The 23505-nt window shown below is 34.2% G+C and overlaps 6 protein-coding genes across 10 annotated transcripts in view; 5 read left to right on the plus strand and 1 right to left on the minus strand.

Annotated features, from left to right (window-relative positions):
* LOC109329259 (WEB family protein At3g51220) lies at window positions 570–1942 on the plus strand. Its single transcript, XM_019562942.1, has 2 exons — window positions 570–1148; window positions 1377–1942. Exons 1-2 carry the CDS (start codon window positions 873–875, stop codon window positions 1803–1805), a joined length of 705 nt encoding a protein of 234 aa, XP_019418487.1. The 5' UTR covers window positions 570–872; the 3' UTR covers window positions 1806–1942.
* Window positions 2417–6864, minus strand: LOC109329246 (probable magnesium transporter NIPA4). Of its 2 annotated transcripts, XM_019562921.1 has the most exons (9): window positions 6578–6864; window positions 6273–6329; window positions 5655–5745; window positions 5419–5579; window positions 5204–5331; window positions 4967–5104; window positions 3874–3966; window positions 3293–3404; window positions 2417–2952 (listed from the first exon to the last, which is right to left on the minus strand). In XM_019562921.1, exons 1-9 carry the CDS (start codon window positions 6786–6788, stop codon window positions 2834–2836), a joined length of 1110 nt encoding a protein of 369 aa, XP_019418466.1. In that variant the 5' UTR covers window positions 6789–6864; the 3' UTR covers window positions 2417–2833. The 2 variants fall into 2 exon arrangements, with proteins under 2 accessions (XP_019418466.1, XP_019418465.1); XM_019562920.1 differs by having other exon boundaries at window positions 5204–5579.
* Window positions 8620–12074, plus strand: LOC109329251 (protein EI24 homolog). Of its 3 annotated transcripts, XM_019562930.1 has the most exons (12): window positions 8620–8815; window positions 8903–9074; window positions 9155–9207; window positions 9282–9348; window positions 9382–9416; window positions 9506–9569; window positions 9680–9765; window positions 9845–9927; window positions 10459–10535; window positions 10693–10808; window positions 11441–11549; window positions 11825–12074. In XM_019562930.1, the coding sequence occupies exons 1-11, from the start codon at window positions 8649–8651 to the stop codon at window positions 11505–11507; spliced, it is 987 nt and encodes a 328-aa protein (XP_019418475.1). In that variant the 5' UTR covers window positions 8620–8648; the 3' UTR covers window positions 11508–11549; window positions 11825–12074. The 3 variants fall into 3 exon arrangements, 2 of the variants coding, with proteins under 2 accessions (XP_019418475.1, XP_019418474.1); XM_019562929.1 differs by having other exon boundaries at window positions 9282–9416; XR_002105531.1 differs by lacking the exons at window positions 11441–11549; window positions 11825–12074 and adding an exon at window positions 10933–11025 and having other exon boundaries at window positions 9282–9416; window positions 10693–10900.
* On the plus strand, window positions 12898–16445 carry LOC109329249 (uncharacterized zinc finger protein At4g06634-like). The gene is made up of 6 exons (XM_019562927.1): window positions 12898–13196; window positions 13365–13423; window positions 13774–13973; window positions 14549–14638; window positions 15224–15367; window positions 15903–16445. Exons 1-6 carry the CDS (start codon window positions 13111–13113, stop codon window positions 16440–16442), a joined length of 1119 nt encoding a protein of 372 aa, XP_019418472.1. The 5' UTR covers window positions 12898–13110; the 3' UTR covers window positions 16443–16445.
* LOC109329241 (COBRA-like protein 6) lies at window positions 17365–19636 on the plus strand. The gene is made up of 6 exons (XM_019562916.1): window positions 17365–17480; window positions 17582–17661; window positions 18016–18502; window positions 18595–18748; window positions 18849–19123; window positions 19240–19636. Exons 1-6 carry the CDS (start codon window positions 17411–17413, stop codon window positions 19530–19532), a joined length of 1359 nt encoding a protein of 452 aa, XP_019418461.1. The 5' UTR covers window positions 17365–17410; the 3' UTR covers window positions 19533–19636.
* LOC109329237 (MLO-like protein 4) overlaps window positions 21177–23505 on the plus strand; it is a 31852-nt gene continuing 29523 nt past the window's right edge. The window contains exon 1 of one of the 2 annotated variants that reach the window (XR_002105530.1): window positions 21177–23246. Coding sequence is in view for 1 of the 2 variants with exons in the window: in XM_019562909.1 (XP_019418454.1) it covers window positions 21204–23180 (1977 nt within the window). In the remaining variant the exon portion in view is untranslated. The remainder of the gene's footprint in view (window positions 23247–23505) is intronic. The other variant, XM_019562909.1, reaches the window with a different exon arrangement.

Consider the following 23505-nt stretch of genomic DNA (forward strand, 5'->3'; position numbering starts at 1 on the left):
GTCCTATACCTACCAGGGCCATCCAATAATTCCTCCTAGATGACCCTCCATTTCCCTTTCAATCTCTTACTTGCCTTGGGGACAAGCAGTTTACTGGTAACGTTACTCAGTTTTGTAAAATAATATTTCATATATAGAGACGTTAGGTGAGTAGGAGTGTTCAATATGTGGAGGTTCAACTCTAACAAATATGTAGAAACTATGAACTCGTTTTTAAATAAGAGATTTTTTCTGTAATTCGAATAGGCCCTCTATGCATCAAATTTTCGCATTCTCAAGCAAGCAAAAAGATGAGAGATTAAAAAAACAAAGAAAACTTAACATCTTAATCAATGTGATAAACAGGTCCAACTCATTTTTATATTACACCTACTTATATAGTTGTAGGTGCATTCATCTCTATTATTAGGCTGCCCAATCTTTTTGTTTCATTTTTCTTACAAATTGTTGTAGACCACACTGCTGCTATTTGATTAAAACATGAAGCGCAAGCATGGACACCAACACAATCTACCCTACAATGGCTTCTAATACTGGGATTTAAGCTTCCAATGATGGACACCAACACTCATTAATACAATTTAAGTTTTCCTTTGTTCAGTGGTTAGTTTGGTAGTCATCTTCATGGACACCAACACAATCTGATTCTGATTTTGCCTTAACCATAAAACAAGAACCTACCATCATCCCTTTCACTCCATGTCTCTCTTCTTTCATATATATATATATTAACTTTGAAGTAGAAGCAAAGAAAACAAAATTAACCAAACCAATCAATCCTCAAATACTATCCCCTCTCTTTTCTTTTCTTTTCATTTTACATTACATTCCTGATTCCCTCACCCCATTCGCAGTCTCATCCTTCATAAACAATGGAACCTGATTTTAGTTCCAATGTAGACACTTCACGTCCTTTTAGCTCCGTCAAAGAAGCGGTAGCCATCTTCGGCGAACGCCTTCTTGTTGGAGAAATATACTCTCCAAAGCCATTTTCTTCAGACAGTGAATATTATTCTCCTTCTCCTGTTATTAAGAGAGAACCATCGTGGAGGTTTTCTTCATCACTAACTCCAATCACCAAACCTAAAGAAGAAGACTCACTTGTTGATACCGTGAAGAAGCTGGAGGAAGAGCTTGAAAAAACCAAGGTAGTGGATTAGAAAATAAAGAAGCGTGGACACAAAAGTAGAACACTCAAAACTCTCCTACAACTTTGTTTGATTTTACTATTTGCTCTTTACTTTTCTCTCTCACTCTCACCTACTGAGTATATATTTATAGATGCTTTGTACATCGTAATATGATACAACACATAAAACTATAACCATTTGTGATCAAAGTATATGAAGAGTAATTGATGTGTTAATTTGGAACAGGCAGAAGTGAAGTTGATGAAGGAAAGAGGGAGTGAAACAGAGGTGGCATTGGCTACACTGAATGCTGAGCTTCACAAAAACATGTCAAAGTTGGCTCAAGCTGAAGCCATGGAAGCAGGGAAGGCTGCAGGTGCAACAAAGAATGTGAGGTTTGAGATTCAGAGAGAAATAGAAATAGAAGAAGAAGCTGATAAAGAGGGAATGAATATGAGAGAGAAAAAGGGTTTCATTATAAGAAAGAACTCACAAACCTTAGCTCATATACTGAGTCTGGGAGAAAATGATAAACTATTTGGAGGGAATAATAAGAAACATAGGAAGAGGATGAAGCACAAGCCCATTATTCCTCTTGTGGCAGATTTGTTTTCTTCCAGAAGAAAGGCTTCTTCTATCAACCACAATAATCCTCTTTATGCTTCTCCCTTTTAATGTATGCTTTCACTCTTGTTTGGATTGGATTTGGATTTGGGAAAAGTGGTTGAAGATCAAAGCTATGTTAATTTGCATTATCTTTGTGAAGTGAGTCTTTTCTTTTAAAATAGTTTTCTGACATATGTTATGCTTGTGTAAGGTGTATCTTGGTGAAGATAATTAATCTGAATAAGAAGGAAATGACAAAAAGTATATATACATAAGGATTCTGAGTTAGTAAATCAGATTTACTATATGTGGAGGTGCACGTCTATAAAATCAAACAAGATTGATCTAACAGCAAGTCCATCCATGTAACTTGAATAGAAACTTCCCATTCATATTCAGATATAGATTAAGCTCCCAATGTCATTCATCTTCTTTGTTGCTTTCATTCATTCGCTTCTACCTCACCTTCTCCATTTCAAATTAAATTTAATTAATTAACCAATCTCTCATCATAAGGAAATATTTAAATAGGAATTCACATTTTCTCAAATTAATTTGGACAAGTGGCAATCAAATTTTCTTCATTTTTTAATTCAAAAGAAAAAGAGAGCAAGGGACAGTGAAGAAGCAAGAGGGTCAAGATTGCATGGTGATGAGGTGTTCAGTTTATATAGTAATAATTATTAAAACAGTCGCCAAAGGCATGTATTAAGCAATTCATTTGACCTTAATAATCAAATGGCAGATAGTGATAATAACATTGCAATACAATCCAATTCAAAAATATATGCAGAATACTATCATTTAACTGAGGTACACTATATAGAATCAGTGTGCAGAAAATTACATTGGCCTTTGTCTTCTGTAGGGAGTGTGAAAGGTATACAAGGAAAGATCCGAAAGCATAATCATCAAGAGGCCATGAAGAACAATGACACCAAAAATCTCATCCTTCCACTCCAACTGTATCACAGAAAAATATGACGGGGAGGCAATTACTACTCAATAAATTGCACCGTGACCTTGGAAAAGTCCTTCCCCAGTGCATCAAAGCTTGAAAGTTACGCAAAAGCCGTGACTCAGACAAAAATAATATATCATGAATCTCTCATTGAATCTTGCCGTCTTAGAGTAAGAGGAATGCCTTCAACATCATCCTGTCCATCCTCTTCTGAATGCTTAGGAAGTCTAACAGAAGATAAAGATGATTGCATACCTGCACAAGAAGATAATAACATTAATAAATCATGTCTGAAGATTTCAACAAGAGTAGAATGCCAATTTGGTGCGTGAGATTGGCATTATTGGTCAGTTTGGTCCCGAGATCACTAAAACATCAATTTGGTTCTCAATTTTCCACATCAGCAATGAATTTGATCCATGAGAATCTTGTAGGTTTCTAAAACTTTAGGGGCCAAATTAACCGATAATGTCAATCTCAAAGGCCAAATTGATATTTTATTCATTTCAAGACCTCACACTAGAGAGGATGGGAACATGAGAATGGGTAAAACTAAAGGACCATAATCTACTATAATTGGATCACTAGAGCATACCATGACCATCAGTCATATCCTTAGTTTTGTGAAGAAGAAAAGTTCCTGAAAGTATTGTCACAAAGCCACATATTTCTGTGATAACTTGTGTTGGACTTTGCCTATCCCAGTCCTGATAATATCAATTTCCAAAATAAAAAACGTCAATATTCAAAAATAGCATATGACCAGATATTGAATGTCTAAATAAAAATTACACTAAATGCATTTGCAAGTCAAAATGTGATAAAGAGAAGACAGTTTTAAATGTCTCAGTTCTTATTTGCACTGGAGGATTTGCACAAGGGCAAGGCAGAATAAGTTTCGCAGCCATTTGAATGCACGTTCGCACACAATTTTCACATCTTCTAGATGCATGCGTCACAGGCTCACAGCAGTCAATCATTTGTTTCGCAAGCAGTTTATTACATATGATCTCTATGTGGAACCCACTAACTAAGAGAAACTTGATTAGCAGATAAAATCAGAACATGCAGCTAATAATAGGTAGTCAATCTTGATTATTTTAACAATATATAGAACTGTAAAGAGTACAGCAATGAAGTGATGTGCAATAATAGCTGTTAAGCAAAAAAGTTTACCTTAAACATGATGACACTGGCCAAGATGGTTAGTGTGGTGAACATAGTGTAATATATAGGAGACACCACTGCTGTATTAAAAGTATCCAGTGCCTGATTGCATCAATTTAAAACAATTAGCACATGAATTACAAAAAGAAACACTAGCCATCAAGCCCCTCCCAAAAAAACAAAACAAAGGAGGTGACCGACAGTATATTAAATAAGCGCACACAATGAATTCTCATCATGATCCTACAAAATTAAGTTTAAAGCAACAGAAAAAGATCATGTTCTGTCTGGATACCCAAATCTGCCTTTATATGCATTTAAATTATTAAACCAAATGTTCCACTTTCTTCACCAGACCTTCCTATTACGACAAGCAAGCCATTAATATATTTATTAGAATTATTAGAGTATGAGATCAATTTCAGTTCCCTACTTCATTGATCAAGAAAAGACAATGCCCAAGAGATTGTTGTTCTGTTAGATAAATAATCATGTAAAACAGAGTTTTAAGGAAAAATGTTATCTTTATAGAATAACTGCCAATCAGGAAAGCAAAATATTTTCACCACAAATGAAAATGGATAATCTAATTATTATTCCTATTCTTCAGATTAATGCTTTCATGGCATTAATTTTTTTCAGCAAGAAAAAGTCTCATTTTTCTATTTTTCAAAGCTGCTTCATGGTTTACCGATTCTTTTCCATTTTTAATATGTTTCCTATCCACAGGTGATGATAATATGGTAATGGTCTTCCATAAGAAAAATACATGGTTCAAGAAACATTTCATGTACAAGTCAAATAAGAAGATGATCAACTTACACATGAAAATCTTATATACTTATCAACAACAATCACTGTCGAGAGTAAACAAGTGAAGTGTTTAAAAATCAAAAGCATTCATGAAAGCATAAAATACATTATACATCCACAGATTTCATTGAGTGTTACAATGGAAAGTCTATTAAACCATTTTGAAGTACACATCCAACGTTGACCAAAAGAAGTACATCACGCCACTTGTTGAATGTAGATAAAAAGTACATGATAGTACTTGAAGTAGATATAATTTCACAGAAAAAACAAGAAAAGGATTTCTTACCTTATTTAAATAATTCATCTGGGTAAGAACACAAACAACTACAACTAGCGTGAATGCCCAAGTTTGGGGGTAAATTAGCTGATTCATCCCTGATAGAGTTAACTTTATGGCAATTCCAAGAGCCTTAACACTCATAACCTGTCAAGGGAAAACCTTAAAATAAATATACAGAAAAAGAATATAACAATGGAGCAAACACAGCTAGAAAGTTATCAAAACCCAGTTGATGATATATACCGATAAAGAACCAATAAGGGAGCAAACACCGATGTAAACCAGTATATGTGTCTGGCCATATAGGGGAATGAAGTGGAAGATAAGAACAAAGGCTGCTGTTATAATCAAAGCCGCATAGAAGAGAAATGCTGCAAAAGAAAGATTATGTCTCTTGATTAGCAGTCCAATATGATATTTCGTGTGAGGAGTACTATTTTGGGTAGGATTTTGGCTACCTGGCTCCATAGCAAGATCCCATACTTCTCTCACGGATTCTATTTCCCTCTCTTGAGGTGCATGTAAAACAATTGTTGTAGACCCCACAACACACAAAACACAACCAAGAATTCCAAATAAATGTAGCCTCTCCCGTAAAATGATATGAGCAAGAGCGGCACTGCAAGATAACATCACAGATTAGAACTTACCAACAAGACTCAAGCATTAATTTGATGTTAAATTGTTATCATGCCTTATAATAATGCTGAGAGCACCAAGAGGGGTGACCAGTATAGCCGGAGCAAATGCATATGCTGCAAAATTGGCAATCTCTCCGACAATCACTGTTGAAATCAAAAATTTGTTAGAATAGAAATTTTAATATGGTTACTAACATCATCAATTATAAGCAACTCAGATCAATAAATTGTATGTGGAAAGTTAGATTTTATCTTTGAATGGTGTTTGCATCTATGCATAAAAACAGAAAAAGAAAGAGTTTAGATGATTACATTTCAAAGACACAAGCCTTAGCAAAAGTTTTTTCTACATAAGTCTGAATAAAATTTGCAAAAATGTCTAAGGCATTCATAAATAATAGGTACATTACTTTTGATTTGTTAAGATTCAGTACAAAGCTTGATTTATACAGGATTAATAGGTACATTACTTTTCTCCATTTATAAAGTAAATATAAAGTAATCAAAAGGAAGAGCTGCAGGGATACACTAAAAGGGGGGAAATGAACGATCAAGTTCAACAATATCAGCCATTCACTAAGCATTCACATGCAAATTCTGTAAATGAAATGAAAATCTATGAATCAATTCAATAATCATTCGACGACCAAACAGAAGCATATATAACTTACTTGTTATCATGCCCACCCACCAAAGCGGTTCATACAGGTAAGAATAACCTCCACTTCCTGTCAAAGATAATTATTTGGGAAGTCAGTGACTGTTGCCCATGATCCATGACAGAGACAGTAATATGCATTCACTATTCATACAACATGAATATTGAGAGATAGAAAAGTGTTAGAAGGTAGGTTTGTGTGAGTATCTAAGATCTTAGATGTGAAGTTGAAATAGTGTTAAAGCAATAGCGGATCTAAGGATGTAGCAGATCGAGTGTAAAAAAGTAAATTAGAAAAGAGATATTGGCGGATCCCACCTGCTCTGAGACCAGAGGAACCGGCTTTCTTCAAACCCTTTTTCTTAACAATGAAGCTAGCACCGATGAAGAAGCTTGAAGAGAGTGCCAAACATAGTCCTTTAATGTTATCAGAGGACATCCCCTCTCTCCAGCTAGAGAGAGGAGAAGAAGAAGAAGAAGAAGAAGATGAAGATGAAGATGATGATAATGATGAAGTAGTAGTAGCCATACGAGGAAGAATGAATTAAACGCAAAACCCTAAGTCGTTTCGCTCGATCCCAAATAGAGAGGGGTGGGATCTCGCGAGTGAGTGAGTAGTAATGATACCTCTTTGTTAGATCGGAGTGAGTATTAGAGAAGAAAAAGAAGATTGAAAAGCATCACTCAACCGAGAATGAATGTTGTATCGCTAACATTCACACACACTCCATCTCTCTGCTACTTATTTCCCTTTATTCTCTTTCTCCCTTTTTTATCCTCTTTTTATTTATTTTTAATTATTCATTTTTCTCAAATACCTTCACCCTCCCCATCAAATTCATTTCTTTTTTAAATTATCTTTTTAAAACTGTCTTTAATAGGGATTCCACATATCTTAACTCAACAAAATAATGTGTCTATTTCCATATTAGCTCCATTTCTTATCTCCGTAACAGAATCTCTCCCATCACTTTTCTTTTATAAATCTTCATAAAGTTATTCAGATCTATTTTATTTATCAAAAATTTGGTAACTAATCACAACTTTTATTCATAAAAAGTTTATCCTAATTCCAATGGGTTGTTAATACCTAATTTATATAATAATAGAGATATAATATTATGTTCCAACAAAGTTATTTAAGGAATTTAAGTTTGTATTTGATTTTTTCCCTAGATGCTAAATGAGCCAAACTTGAAACCACATATTTATTGTGGTTATTAGGGACGAGAATAACTAGATTCATCCAGTTGATTTAGCATAATCATGATCGATTCCAAATATGGTCGGGTTTGTTTATAATTTGATTTGGGTTCAAAAATTAGACTTTATTAATATTTATGATATATTAATGGATAAGTATTGTCTGATTCGGTCTGTATCATGGTCACTCATTTATCATGTTTGTACGTCTCTATTCAATTATTTATTATTTATAGAGTAATAATATCTTTTGTCTAAAATATCACAAGTTTTGTAACTTTTCAATATATATATAAATAAATGATTATCAAATATATATATATATAATTATTAACTTATGAACCAAAAAAGTATAAAAAAAATTATTATATATAATCTATATAATTGTGAACTTGTAAATAAAAAAATAAGTCTTCACGTGGTTATGATTTAAAGCCAAAAAGTAAGATATTATAAATAATTCAAAATATCATTTAAAATCAAAATACTCGTTTTCCTTTTTAGTCCAATATAAAAAATAATATATATTTACCACTTACATTATTCAGAAAAACTTGTATTTTTAGAAACTTCTGCCAATTATGAAAATAATCACCCTCGCATAAAACATGAACACTAATTTTAAAAATAAAACTTTACTAATCCACTCATACCAAATTGGTTTTTGGGATTATTTAATAGTTCATATTTGGAAGATTAGAGGCATATGTAAATATGTAGTTTCCAATCCCTGAATTTGCCTTTGTTCCCATTCCATTTTGTAATGGTTGAGTGGGTAGGTTATTGCAAAAAGTAGTAGTGAATTGAAAAGTATGGTGTCAAGCATCTTTATCTTTAAATGGGTTACAACTGTCACATGGAACCAAATTGCATACACCTCCCCCGAATCCAAATATCCAAATATCCAAATATCCAATATCCAGTCTTGGTTTTAGATTTACTTTTACTTGCTTCGAAAGCTGTCTATCAAGCTATATTACTATAGTATATTTTTTTATGTTTTAAAAAACAATTTAATTTAATAGGTGAGACTTTAACCTATTCAAAAACCATATTAAACTTAATATCTTGATTTATTTAATTATATTATCTAATTACAAAATATTTATTCTCAAAGTAATTATATATAACTAAAGTATTGTTTTTAAGTAATAGAATAAACATATATTTGTGAATTTTAAGGAACATGTCTCTGAAGTTGTGGGCGAAGAAATCCCTAATTGTGATTGTGAATAAAGAAGAAGTGATGGAATTGAAAGGTTTAAGAGAGATGATGAAAAAGATTGGATTTTTATGGTTTGAAGGTTTCAGAGAAGCTTGTTGTCTTCATCGCGTTATTATTCTCTCTCTCAGGCTCGTTCATTCATTCATTCTTCTTCTTCATTCATTGATTCATTGATTCATTGATTCTCTCTCTCTCTCTCTCTCTCTCTCTCTCAGGTCGAAGATGCTTCTGTTGCGAACAGGGCAGTGTTTCCTGTTAAACGGTTTCATATTCTTAGGAAGTATCTTTCTCCTTAACACTCTCATCATCCCTGCACTTTGGTGGATATTGCCTCATTCTTCCACTTTTTATTCTTTCTTACGTCTTTCACTCATTCACCTCTTCTATGTAAGTCTTTCTTCTCATTCTATATCATCATCACACTATTCTTTCAACTTCAACTTCACCTTCTCATTTTTCACTTCCAGCTCCTTTGGTTTTACCCATTATATGTCTTCAGCATAGTCCTAAGCACCATCTGGTAACACTATCTTTTTAATCATTTGCTTTTACTTATTTTCATCTAAGTCAGGATTGCTAACATTATCTTTTCAGGTACAATGACATTGCCAAGTATGGATATGCTGCAATGGGAACATCAAACATCACTGCACATAAAGGAGAAACCCAAAATCATCCACCAACTCTACAAAATGAGCATCATGTAAAAAGACCATCTGGCCTAGGAGGGTAAACTTCCATTTAATACTTACTTCATGCTACCCTATTTTTCTTTACCCTTTTCTTATTCATATCAATTCATTTATGGGTAAACTCAGGGTCATGATTGGAATAGGGGAGCAGGTGTACTCCATACTCCTTTTGAGTGTTTTCTTTCTTGAGGTATTTAATAAACTAGTATATATCACTTCATATCCAATATACTTTATTTTGCTTCCTTTTGTGCCCTTTTGACTGCTTCACTAACAAGCCATTTCTGATGTTATATGCAGGTCTATGCGACGGGATTTATACCTTACATCGGGAAGGTGCTCAATTTCGTACTCCTTTCCTGGATGTATGCATATTACTGCTTCGAGTATGTGGTTCATATGCACCTTTTGCTTAATGTCTTTTTTAACACTTGGGCGGTGTTTAAAGATGTAGTTTTTAATTAGGTACAAATGGAATTTCAATGAAGTTGCTCTTGACAAAAGGCTAGACTACTTTGAATCTTACTGGGCATTTTTTGCTGGTTTTGGTATGTTTATATTCAATGTATTTTTACTAACTATATTATGTATACTTGTTTCTTTAGGTATGTATAAAACATTCATAAAGTAAACATTAATCTGTAAGAACAACTCAAGTGTATGCATATTAACCAGTAATAAATAAAATTCAATTAGTCTCTCTTACATGTTTATATAAGAGTCAGTATTTTCGATTTGTTTAAGGGTAGTTGATGCATGCCGATCAAGGATTTATAACTATGCCGAGTTATGATAATATTCAGCAGAATGCATATGATTTCATATGTGCTGTTGCCATGATGTCTTGTTGAAGTTTAAAATTCAATCTGATACTACTTTCTATCAAAGAACATAGAACTGTGGAACAAAATTTGTATATTATGCTTAGTTCATTATCCTTATAGAGCATTATGATTTCGCTCAATCAATGTAGCCAACCTCACGTAATGAGATCAAGGCTTGATTATTGTATGTGCATAGTTCATTATCCTCTGATTCACTTCACGTTTGAGATTAATGAGTAATTTATATGCTTACAGGAAGCCCTTGTGTTTTGGCCATATTTTTTTTCTCGCCACTTGTGAGTTACGGGATCATGGCTATACTTTTTCCACTGGTATGTGCGACCATGTTGGTAGTTTCCCTTCTATTTCCTTTTCCTCCTAATTTGACTTGTGGATGGTTTTTTCTTTCATTTCCTTTTGTTATTCAATGCTGCAATGTCTTGTTCTGTTTTTAGGAATCAAATAATATTAACGAGTTCTATATTTCAGTTTGTTTTAACTGCAACTGGATCAAAGGCTGAGCAAGAAATATCATTTGAAAAAGACAAACGGAGAGACGCAGGAATGGAGAGGCTTCCAATATTTTATGTTGCAAACAAAGTGTCGTAAGCTTTCGACTATTCAATTATTCACCCCTTTGCAACATTGCATTATTATTAAGCTTAGGCACTAGGCAAGTACCCAAAAAGGTGCTTCTATTGTGACTTTTATGGCCTTATTATATGATAGATGGGATCGCAGTTTGTGTTGGATAGTAGGTTTCTTCCCCCCTTTCTTAGGAAGGGCTTACCAAATGCCACGTAGCTAATATGGCATTTATGACACATATCAGGATATTGATACTCTTGAAGCTTATATATATTATGAATCTTTTTCCTTAAAAGTTCAACTTTATCTGTGTGTGTGAAAAAAATTGCCCCCTTCAACTAAAAGATTATTCTCCGAAGACCTTGGTTAAATGATCTCGTTTTTAATTCATGAGTTAAATTTGGGTGGTCATTTTATCTCATATGCCCAAATTTAAGGATTTTGGACGCTTTGAGAGAATAATTGAAGGATGTCTGAAAATATATCTTTTTATTCTTTTTTAGGATGAGAAACGTTTATGAAATCATTCACCATAGGTCTATAACGTCACTAAAGTGTCTATTATTGACTAAATGGACTTGCGTGTTTGTATTATGAAGTACTTACAGTTCTATTAATAGTAAACCTTTGTGATTAACATTTTATGTAGGATGTGGCTGTTATCTCTTTTACCCCAGGACAAATGGGATCAGATGCAAGACAGAAAAGCACAATAAAACTGTTCTAGTCAATGATTCTGGCATAATAATTGATGACTGGTAAGAATACGAAACTGTGAATTTTGTTCGTCAGAGCCATACTTATTTTAAACTTTTAGGGTCTGGCTGGTTTGGGAAAAATGTTTTTTATTTTCATTCTTTTACTATTATCGTTAGTTTTAATAGTAATCGTGTTTTTTGAACTACGAATTTGACCTTGTGTCTTCACTTCTTTTTTAAGATTTGTGCAGCAAGTAATGAAAACAAATGTAGAAAGTGAAAACATAATTTTTTTTGTCAAACTAAAGATACCTTTAACTTTGTGTGGAGTATAGATGTTGTGCAACAAAGTGATGCAGTGGACTACACAACAGTGAACAGGACTTTTCAGCATTGAGATGCCTAAGGTTAAAGGTACCAACTCCAGGAAGGCCAATTGTGGAGTTATTATGGTTAATTTAGCAATGGTGGTTGAAAAGTAATTGTGGATATTAAGAATGGAGATGAAATGTATTATTTGTACAGTATAACAAGATCATTGAAATGTGCATAGACATCCATTTAATTTCCTTGTCTTGATTGGCATGCCATATGTTTTGGGTGAACAAGTTGTAGTGAGTTTTTTTCTTCTGAAAATGGAGAGGTGGTCCAAATCCTAATTGAGCAATATTATTTGCTTAATCTTGTAAGTGTTGTGTTCTTTGGTGTGGAGGATTTCCGTTTAATTGCTTGAGCACATGAGTAATTTGAAAAAGATAATAATATATGTGGGGACGAAATTTGTAGAGATTTGAACTAGCAACTTCGCATTTTATATAATGCAACCTAGTCAGCTATATTAGTCTTTTTGATCATCCATCCTTTTTAGCAATAGTGTTTCTCGATCAAATACACATATTCACACCTCGTAATTATTGGACTGAATTTATATACTTTAATAAAGTATCACATTTATTCTAGAAAGTAAAGTGTATAATTTTTCGAAAAATTTAAATTCATTTAGTATTTAATATGTGTATAATTTTTCTTTTATAATATATTTTAAAATGAAAATTTTTCGAATGAAAAAAAATAAAACACATGTCAAATACCGAGTAAAATTAAGGAGATAAATTATCTTGGTATAAAGATATACTTTATTTATAATTAGCCTTTACGTGTCAAATACATAATATTTTTTTTGTTATCTACTCACCATAATAAAAGAGAACGTAATATCTACATATTATTGGTGTAAGAGAATCAATTATAATTAAATATGAATAATGTATTAAAAGTGTGTATAGGTGCAAATATTTTTTCACTTTAAAATAAGATTTGAGGAAAATATATTAAAAAAATAATGAATGGGTGTTATGCTCAAAACCTAAGTATCCCTTATTTGAGTTTGATTTGATTTGGTTGGATAGGGGATGATGGTATGGGAGGAGATGGAATTAGAGTCCGGTCTAGTCCGGTTCATTATTTCCGGTTCACTATTTCCGGTTCATTATCCATGGAAGGAAAACCCACACTCTCAACTTCCACCCTTCTACTTCTTCATTATCATTATCACTATCACTATCATCATTCCTATTAACTCTTTCAAACCCTAATCATATTCATATTCATAACTCAATTCATGGAGACCCAACTCAATCACACTCACTTTCAGAGGCGCCCCTTCCTCAACTCCAACGCTCCTCCCGTTAAATGGGTCAAACATTGGTTCATTCTTCTTACACTTTCTCATCTTCAATTTTCCATCTTTTTTCATTTTAACTCACAATTTTATATTTTACTTACTTCTAAAACTATTTTCTTAAGATTCTGGTTATTGAAAATACAACATCTAATTCAAAGCAATATAATATAATATATTATTCTAATTACCAGGATTCCCCAAGATGTTGTAACAACCGGCGGAAAGTGCATGCTCTTAAGATGGGTAACAGGTTTGTCCTTTATTTTAACTCACACTATCCATTAATGTGTTATCTGAATGAACTTGGTGTGTAATATCTCCATGATGATTTCTGCATTGTTTTATTGATTGGAATCTTTAATATTTGCACGCTATGGTTATTTTAATAATATGATTGCCCATCATGTGTTATTCATGCTTGTAATAATTCAAAATTAATTATAAAAGGTGATGAATTGAATTTGAAGCATGACCCATGTCGCGTAATCGAAAATCGCACCCCGATTTTCGGTTACGCGACTCCTTAATATAAAGGGCTGTTGTATTATATGTGATGTAACGGTTTGTCATGTTTTTCGCCTGACATTTTACTTTGTTTAGAGGATACCTTAAAGGCCTTGAATGAAAAGGAAAAAGAGCCTTCAGCACCTGAGCCAGAACCAGAGCCAACTACTGAAGTGCTTTTCCTGTGCAGCTATGACGGCTGTGGAAAGACATTCATAGATGCTAGTGCTTTGAAGAAGCACTCTAACATCCACGGAGAAAGGCAATTTGTTTGCCACTACAAGGGATGTGGAAAGGTAGCGAACTTGTTGCTTCAGATACACAGACTAACACTATGTTGCTCTGTATTATGACAAGGATTGACCTTTTTAAAGCTTAAAGATGTTAGGTCTTAGGCAAAGGCCTGGGAATGGGATATAAGTATATACTTGTTTTGTTGTTTGATTATAATACACTTGGTTCAATATAGATCTTTAACACATTATCCTTTTAGCCCGATTTTACTTAAAAAAGAATTACTATTTTCAAGTTACATTTAGAATTGTTTGCCATTTATTTTAGGTTCTATTTGTGAGTTGGTTTATTTTTTGGGGAGGGGGAGGAGGGAGGGAAATGGAAAACTTGGAAACCCTCTCACAAATGTATTTCATGGCTCATAAGCCTTTCCATTCTCTCTATTAGCCTCCAAAAACCAACTCACAAACAGACCCTTAGGGTCCTGTTAACTAGTTCAAGAATTCAAAATAAAGAAAGTTAGAATTAGAAATCATCACTTTAAAATTTTAATTTCTTAAATACTGTGTCCCAATGCAAGCTTACCATCTTTATTTTCTTAAGATGTAGTGTTGATAACATCTTGTTTCTGCTGCAGAAATTTCTCGACAGCTCAAAGCTAAAAAGACACTTCCTCATTCATACAGGGGAAAGACATTTCGTGTGTCCTCATGAAGGCTGTGGTAAGGTGGTAAATCTATCCATTCAATGGGTCTAATATAATTTCTCTATGATGGCTTCCTTTCCCTACTTGGTGTTGAATCTTCAGTTTTTTTTATCTAAGGTTTACATGATTGAATTTGGATTTTTAATTAACTTCATGCATGACATACATTCCATCATACCAAGTATATTAGCTGCTATTTGTTCTTTTGCACGTGGATTAATGAAGTGCTGATATATAAAAGGATGATAAACATTTTTGGATTTTTATCAGTTTAAAAACAATATAACCAAATATTATATGATTGTTGACTTGTTTCACCATCGTTAAATCATAGTCGTCATGGTCGATGAATAAAGTCTTTCTCAACATGAATCTTTCAGTTAACTACCTCATGGATGAATCGGACATATGAAGTTAGTTCACAGCTCAAGATATATGTGAAAATGTAGACAAATATTCAAACCTTCTTTTTGTAATATTGTCAACAGAGCATGTTTAAAAGTCTAAACTCCCTCTCCTGACAGGATTAATTGGTAGCATATTGTTTTGAATAATTTTTGGTTTTGTCATTCACTGGTGAGCTCTAAATATAGTGCCAATGTGCAGGCCTTCTCACTGGATTTCAATCTGAGGTCTCACATGAAAACTCATTCACAAGAGAACTATCATCTCTGCCCTTACCCAGATTGTGGAAAGAGATATGCTCATGAATACAAGCTGAGGAACCACATTGCGTCTCTTCATGAAAAGGTTGGCAATCTTTCTCTTTTTGTGTAACTAATACATCTCTGTTGTGTTTTGCCCGATCAGTGTGTTCGTAATATAGGATCCATCTTGTCATGTGAAACATACCTTCTCTTTTTAAATTGTTCACTAGGTTTTCACATGGAGATTTTATTTGGTATAATTAACAAATATACGACATTTCTGATAGATGTTGAGCCTTGGTGCAACGATTAGGTTGTTGCCTTGTTTGTGACCCGGAGATCACGAGTTCAAATCATGGAAATAGTCTCATCATTTGCGGGGGCAAGAATGCATACTTTTACTCTCCCTAAGCTGCACCACATGGCAGCCCCATACACCCAGCCTGCCTTTTTAATGACATTTCACCTGGCAGCCCTTTTTTATATGATATTTCTGATATCTTGGTTATCTGTATAAATGTCCCCAATTCAAACTGTTGATTAACTTCCACTTTTGGACGAAGTTGATATACAAGTAAAAGTTCTGTATAATAGCACCTCATACAATCTTTGATTCAAATTTCAACCTTGTCTTACAGAATGCATCGGTGGAAGTGACAAGGTATACTCCGCCATCAGACAAGCACACAAAAACTGCTAAACCTTCAGGGACAGCTTGTTCTGCATCATCTGATCGTCCATATGCATGTCCTTATGATGGGTGTCAAAAAGCGTACATCCATGAATACAAGCTTAAACTCCATTTGAAGCGGGAGCATCCCGGCCATGATGAAAATGCTGTGCTGCATGCTCTGGCTAATGCTGCTGACAATGAAATGGATGAAGCAAGTGACCAAGATGTGTATGGTGCTGTGAAACGATCAAATGGTAAAAGTCAGAAGAAGCAAAGCAATCCCAAGCCAAAGATGAAGTTGCCTCCTTCCAAAATTGCCCGGAGAAAAGGGTCAGCTCCAACTCCTTCTTCCACTTTAAATGTGGCTAAAAGACCTTGGACAGTGAAAGATGAAACTGGTGATGATGATAGTGAAGAAACTGAGGATGGTGACAATGCTGAAGATGGTTGGAGATATGGTGGAAACAATGATGATTTTGATGATGAAACAGAGGATGAAGATTGATTTCATTTGGACAGATTTTCTTCAAAGCGAGTTTGTCTAATAAATAATGAGAAAAATAAGGGCATAGATACTCCTAACTTATTAATGGGTAGGGATATAATTTAAGATTAAAGGTATTATGGGTACATATAATTTTACTTGTTTATTTTACAAACTTAATAGTTTTTTCAACCTTTTTTCTTCTTCTCTCATTCACCTTTCTTTTCGCTTTCCATGGATATCAAATTTGTTGAGTTTGTATATTGACAAGTGCATCTTAATCTGGATGAACACATCTAGTAATTTTTGATTTCCCTTGATCCAAAAACAAATACATCTCATTTGATGCTTAGTCTTTTTTCTTTTAAAAAAATAAAAAATATTGTTATAGATGGCATAGGATATGATCATAAGGGACAGGCATTAGAGAAAGTGGACGTTACATTACATTACAACTTCCAAGGCTATTTTATAACATCCTCTTCAATCGGAAAACGTATGGCATGTATTAATCTATTTCGTTTAAATATATATATATGTGGGTTACAACTTAGAAGGGGGAAATTAATCACTTTAACATATTTATCTCTCTGCACATGCATCTCGCTTTTTCATTTGTTATTGCCTGAATTTCCAATTAATTGTAATATACATGTTAAGAATAATAATTGAATTCCATAAAAATAATAATTGAATTTCTATTTTGGGCTTTAAAGTTTATTGATCTTTGATTATTTATTGTCTGGAAAAGGGGATTATTAAAAAAATTGAAAAGAAATATTGATTTGATAGGAATTAATAGTGAATTAGTATGAAAGGGAAGAATAGCACACAGCATGTCACAGCTAGCCAGCCCTACAAATACCAATTTTGATCTTATCATAATTCATAATTCATAATTCATTTTGTTTGTATATACATAGTATCATCCCAATTCAACTATTCTGAATTCTTCATTCTTCATTCCTGAAATTCAACATAATTTAACTATGAATCCATTTTATACCAACTTCTTCATTCCTCTATTCTTTTTCATCATTCTCTCTGTCACACCCTCTTGTAAGTCTTCTTCTTATTCTTCTTCTTTTTAATTTTGCTACTATTATTACCAATACATAATAATTTATTAATGTATGAATGGAATTTGATTGAGAATGCAGATGGGTACGATTCCTTGGATCCATATGGAAACATCACCGTCACATGGGATTTCTTGGCTGATAATGGTGACACAATCGATGTAACATTTTTTAATTTACCAATCATTTCTTTTTTTTTTAATTTATCAATCACTGTCACTGTCACTGGGTCAGGGATGATGCAATTCAACAATAATAAAAATAAAGGAAAATTGATGAATTTGTTTGTTAGGTATTTTATCACTTCAACCCTTCAACACTGCACACTCAATCCTAGTACTTCCAACCACTTCACGCCACGTCACCAATCCTAGTACTTCAAATCCACATTACCTTCTTTCATTTTATTAATCTCATCCAACATTGTTACATTGTTTTGTATATGTCAAGTACTGTTATTATATATTATACATATGGGTTTCCTTTACTTTGCAATTGCATTTGCATTGTTGTAGGTGAAGGTATCAATATACAACTTCCAACTATTTCGACACGTGGAGCAACCTGGTTGGAGATTGGGATGGTCATGGACAGGTGATGAAGTTATTTGGGCAATGTTGGGAGCAGAAGCAACAGAGCAAGGGAATTGCACTAAATTCAGAGGACAAACCAAACCACATTGTTGTCAGAAGAAACCAACTATTATTGATCTTATGCCTGGAACACCATATAACTTGCAATCTGCTAATTGCTGTAAGGGAGGGGTCCTAACATCTCTCACACAGGACATTACCAAATATGCTTCTACCTTTCAGATGAATTATAAGAAGGCTTCAGTTACTGATGATGATATTGATCCTCCTCCTCCTCCTCAACAAGATGGTAATTTCACAATGCCTCAAAATTTCTCTCTTGGAATTCCTGGTTATAGTTGTGGAGCACCATTCCAAGTCCCACCAACCAAGATTACCAAAGATGGAAAACGATGGACACAAGTCTTAGGTTAGCACTACTCTTCTTCTTGCTTTTCATTCTCATTACTATTATATATCAGTAATGCACATGAGTATCACCTTTTTGTGGATGAATTGCAGATACTTGGAATGTGACCTGCATGTACTCTCAATTTCTAGCATCACCTGCACCAAAATGTTGTGTCTCCATGTCAGCATTCTATTATAGCACCATTGTACCTTGCCCCACATGCAGCTGCAATTGCCAAGGTCTGCCAGGAGCAAATTGTCTCAAGTATATATAATTTCTTCTCCACCTTCACTTAATTGTTTTCTTGTTACACACACATTATCTATACTGTTTAAATTACAACACTCATGTTGAAACTTTTCAGTGATGATAAGAGTCCTCCTATGCTGACTTTGCCACAAGGAAATGACTCAGCACAAGCATTGGTAAGGTGTTCACGTCACATGTGCCCCATTCGTGTACATTGGCATGTGAAACAAAGTTATAAAGAGTATTGGAGAGTGAAGATCACAATTACAAATCTCAACTTTGTCAAAAACTATTCTCAGTGGAACTTGGTGGTTTTACACCCCAACTTTCGAAGTGTAAACCGAGTTTTCAGTTTTAACTACAAGCCCCTACCAATTTATGGAAATCTTAGTAAGTGGCTACATTTTATGCTGTTTCAGTTCCTAATTGTGTTTTCAATATAGTGTTCTAAATGGTTAGAGTGAGGAAATAATTGAAGGGATGATTTATTTGTATTATTGTTTCAGATGATACAGGGATGTTTTGGGGGCTAGAGTACTACAACGACATGTTGTTGACACATGGGAAAAATGGGAATGTACAAACAGAGATATTACTGCGCAAAGATAAAGAAGAGTTCAGCTTCAAAGAAGGATGGACTTTTCCTAGAAAGATTTCATTTAATGGTGATGAATGTGTTATGCCATCTCCTGATCATTATCCTATCCTCCCCAACAACAATGCACCAGCTCATATTACTACTACAACAACCTCTTTCATACTTTTGTTCTCAGTGTTAATGCTTTCTATATTCTTGTAGAAAATTTGAAGGTAGCTAGTATAATACTTCAGCATTTCACATAACTACTGGTAATTCATAAAGCAAGACTGGTTTTATAAATTGGGCCATTTTGTTTGGCATCACTATCTCTCTACACTGGAATCAAAACAAAATTCTTAAAACTTATTTTCCCCTCCTTTTAAGAAAAATGATCCAAGTTTCTTATATAATTTCAGAAAATTTACATATATAATATAAAATTTTGATGATGAATCAAGGTTGGTTTGGACCTAGGACAGGAACAGATTAGTATAGTCCATGTGGCCAAACATTGCTCTTTGGTTTCATTGACCTTCTCCTCAGTGCCACCCTACAGAACAAAAACATACCCTATCTATTCACTCAACAAATCAAACATCTTATTCTATCTCTATTATTCAAAAATCAGTTTTTTATTATATTCAAATATTACATTTTATATCAAATTTTAAATAACCAGTCATGCAAAGTTTATAATTAAAAAAAAATCTTTTAAAATTACATCATTTACTAACTGGGCTGTTTTATTTAACATGATATCTTTTTTTTGGGTATGAATTTAACATGATATCTATAGATAATTAGGTTTTTATATGTAAAGTTAGACTTTAATATCTAAAATATTTTTAATCACTCTTCATCAGTAAATCTTTCAAAATTTTGATTTTAGTATTTATCTTTAATCAAGTAATAAAATGTTAAACTATTAATAGTATGGTCATGTTAGCAATTAGAATGACATGTGATATATATGAATTTTGTAAAAAAGATACCTCGTTAATCGGATTTAAGATTATTTTCCATAAATTATTTTTTGGGGGAAAATAGAGAAGTAAGATAGGGCCGTTGTTGCCGTCAGCGAGTGACAAACAAGTTTTTGGCTTCTCCACTTTCTCCTCTTCCTTTCTTCATTCCTTTTTTTTATCGGTAAAGTTTCCATTTTTCTTTTTTGTTTCCGATCGTTACGAATATCATGCCATTTATTCATCCATTCATTTTATATTCTTATGTTCATAGAGCTACATTTTTCTGGGTTTGTGTCAAAATCCGATCTTTGTGTTTCTATATTTCAAACCCTTTTCGTCTTTTACCTAATACCTAAACTGACCCTTTTGGTTCGTTCTATTTAGGTTTTTTTATTTTGTTACCTGATTTTACTGATGATGTGATTTAATTTGTAACATTTAGTATCTTTCATGTTTTGTTTACTCATTTACAATTTATTGTCGATGTTGGATTTTTGTTGGTGCCAACGTTGGTTGGTATGTATGAAAATGAAAGGTACAACGCTAGGTTAGTTAACATTTGAGATTTTAACGGTTATCTGAATTAGTATATTTTTTCTTACTCCTGTATGGTTTTTTAGGGTTTTGGTTTTCATGCTATGAAAAGATTCACCCTTGATGGTTTTATATGAAATAGTGAATCATTGTTGCTAGATGCTAATTGCACTTCCCCTTTTAACATAATGAAATGCCTTTTTCTCTTTAAGATATTAGATAGCTGTATGGTTTCTTATGTCCATGGTGGCTTGACATTATCTGGTTGAAACTTTTCTTGGAAGTGCAGGTTGTTAAGAAGTTAAATTTTGTGGGAGTGAGTTGAAGTGAAGCTGTTCCTGACCATTAACACTAACATACGCCACATTTCGTAGTTCCTTCGGCAATCGTTATGGCCGTACATACAAAATACCTTCTTATTACTTACTCTCAAGAGCTTGTGGACGGGCAGCCTATTTTTGTTTCTTCCAACTGTCTTCCGGTAAAGGCTTTGAAACTTGAACCTGCTGGCCATGCCTACCATTCTGCTGCACTTAAACTTCTTGGTGTTCAGGAAGATAATGGAGATGGTGCTCATAATAAAAAAGTGATTGGTGAAAAGGAAAGTAGTTATATCCCTTCATTTGATTCTTATAGCAGCAAGAGGAAGAATAAATCTGGTTCCGGAGACAAGCAGCAAGATCACTATGCATTATTGGGCCTTAGCCATTTAAGATATCTTGCTACAGAGGATCAGATACGGAAAAGCTACCGTGAAACTGCTTTGAGGTTTCACCCTGACAAACAAGCCGCTCTTATTCTTGCTGAGGAAACTGAAGCCACAAAGCAAGCAAAGAAGGATGAGATAGAAACTCACTTCAAGGCAATCCAGGAGTCATACGAGGTGTTGATTGATCCTGTGAAGAGAAGAATTTATGATTCCACAGATGAGTTTGACGATGAGATTCCCACTGATTGTGCTCCACAAGACTTCTTCAAGGTGTTTGGCCCTGCTTTTATGAGGAACGGGCGGTGGTCAGTTAATCAACCGATGCCAACACTAGGTGATGATAATACATCATTGAAAGAAGTTGATAATTTCTATAACTTTTGGTACTCTTTTAAAAGCTGGAGGGAGTTTCCACATGCTGATGAGTTTGATCTTGAGCAAGCTGAATCTCGAGACCATAAGAGATGGATGGAAAGGCAGAACGCGAAACTGTCAGAGAAAGCTAGGAAGGAAGAATCTGTACGGATACGTATTCTTGTTGATAATGCTTATAAGAGGGACCCAAGAATTCTGAGAAGAAAAGAAGAGGAAAAAGCTGAGAAGCAAAGGAGAAAGCAGGCTAAGTACCTAGCAAAAAATTTACAGGAAGAAGAAGCAGCCAGAATTGCAGAAGAGGAGAGGCGGCGAAAAGAGGAGGAGGAGAAAAAAACTGCAGAAGTTGCTTTGCAACAGAAGAAGGCGAAGGAGAAAGAGAAAAAGCTTTTGCGGAAGGAACGTGCACGTCTTCGAACTCTTTCGGGGCCTATTTTGTCACAGCATTTACTTGATAATTCTGATGATGATGTCGAAAATCTTTGCATGTCACTTGCTATTGACCAGCTGAGGGGTTTGTGTGAGAAAATTGAAGGTAAACCGGTCGTAGAGCAAGCGCAAGTTCTAAAAGATGCATTGAATGGTGAGAAATATGTGGTTGATAAGAAAGATCAGAATCCTGCCATTCAACAAAATGTTCCTGTCAAGGCTAATGTCAGTGCTTCTTTGCTAAGCAACTTTGAGAAGAAGGAGAGACCTTGGAATAAAGAAGAGATTGAGTTATTGAGGAAAGGAATGCTAAAATATCCGAAAGGAACTTCACGGAGATGGGAGGTCATTTCTGAATACATTGGTACTGGGAGATCAGTGGAAGAAATTTTGAAGGCAACTAAAACAGTTCTCCTCCAAAAGCCTGATTCTGCTAAAGCTTTTGATGCATTCCTCGAGAAAAGAAAGCCGGCTGCACAGATTGCATCTCCTCTGACAACCAGAGATGAATTAGAAGGGGCATCATCAGCACCAACTGCGGTGCAGCCTGAAAATAGCGGTACTGCTGCCACAGCACCAAATAACTTGGAAGACAATAATAGTAAGAAAAGCACAGATACTCAGGACTCTTCTGGTGGGTCTGTTATTGCAAATGGAGTTTCCTCTAGTTCAGAACAAGATGTGTGGTCTGCGGTACATGAAAGAGCATTGGTTCAAGCTTTGAAAACCTTCCCAAAGGAAACTAGCCAAAGATGGGAACGCGTTGCAGCATCTGTTCCTGGTAAGACTGTGAATCAGTGCAAGAAGAAATTTACCATGATGAAGGAGAGTTTCAGGAACAAGAAAAGTGCAGTTTAATGTGATGGATTTATCTGCAATGAAACAATTGAAGAGTCTTCAAGTACCAGTAACGAGTTAGTATTGGTTCTCTTATATCTGTGGAGTAGTTTCATGCTGTTATTTAGATTTTATATCTAAGTTTTTGGAAGAGCTGGAACCTCCACATTAGAGGTTACTTTCAAGTTGCTTCAATCTTATAGATAGTTAATTGCTTAAATATTTTGCCTTGATACGTAGTTGGAACTTTGAACACATTTATTTGTATTGATCATGTGAGAGGGGGCAAAGCATGGTTGTAGATCAGACTGATTGTGGTCTCCGTTTATATTTTAGTATGATTTTA

The sequence above is a fragment of the Lupinus angustifolius genome, chromosome LG16 (assembly GCF_001865875.1).
Source record: "Lupinus angustifolius cultivar Tanjil chromosome LG16, LupAngTanjil_v1.0, whole genome shotgun sequence".
Lineage (NCBI taxonomy): Eukaryota > Viridiplantae > Streptophyta > Magnoliopsida > Fabales > Fabaceae > Lupinus > Lupinus angustifolius.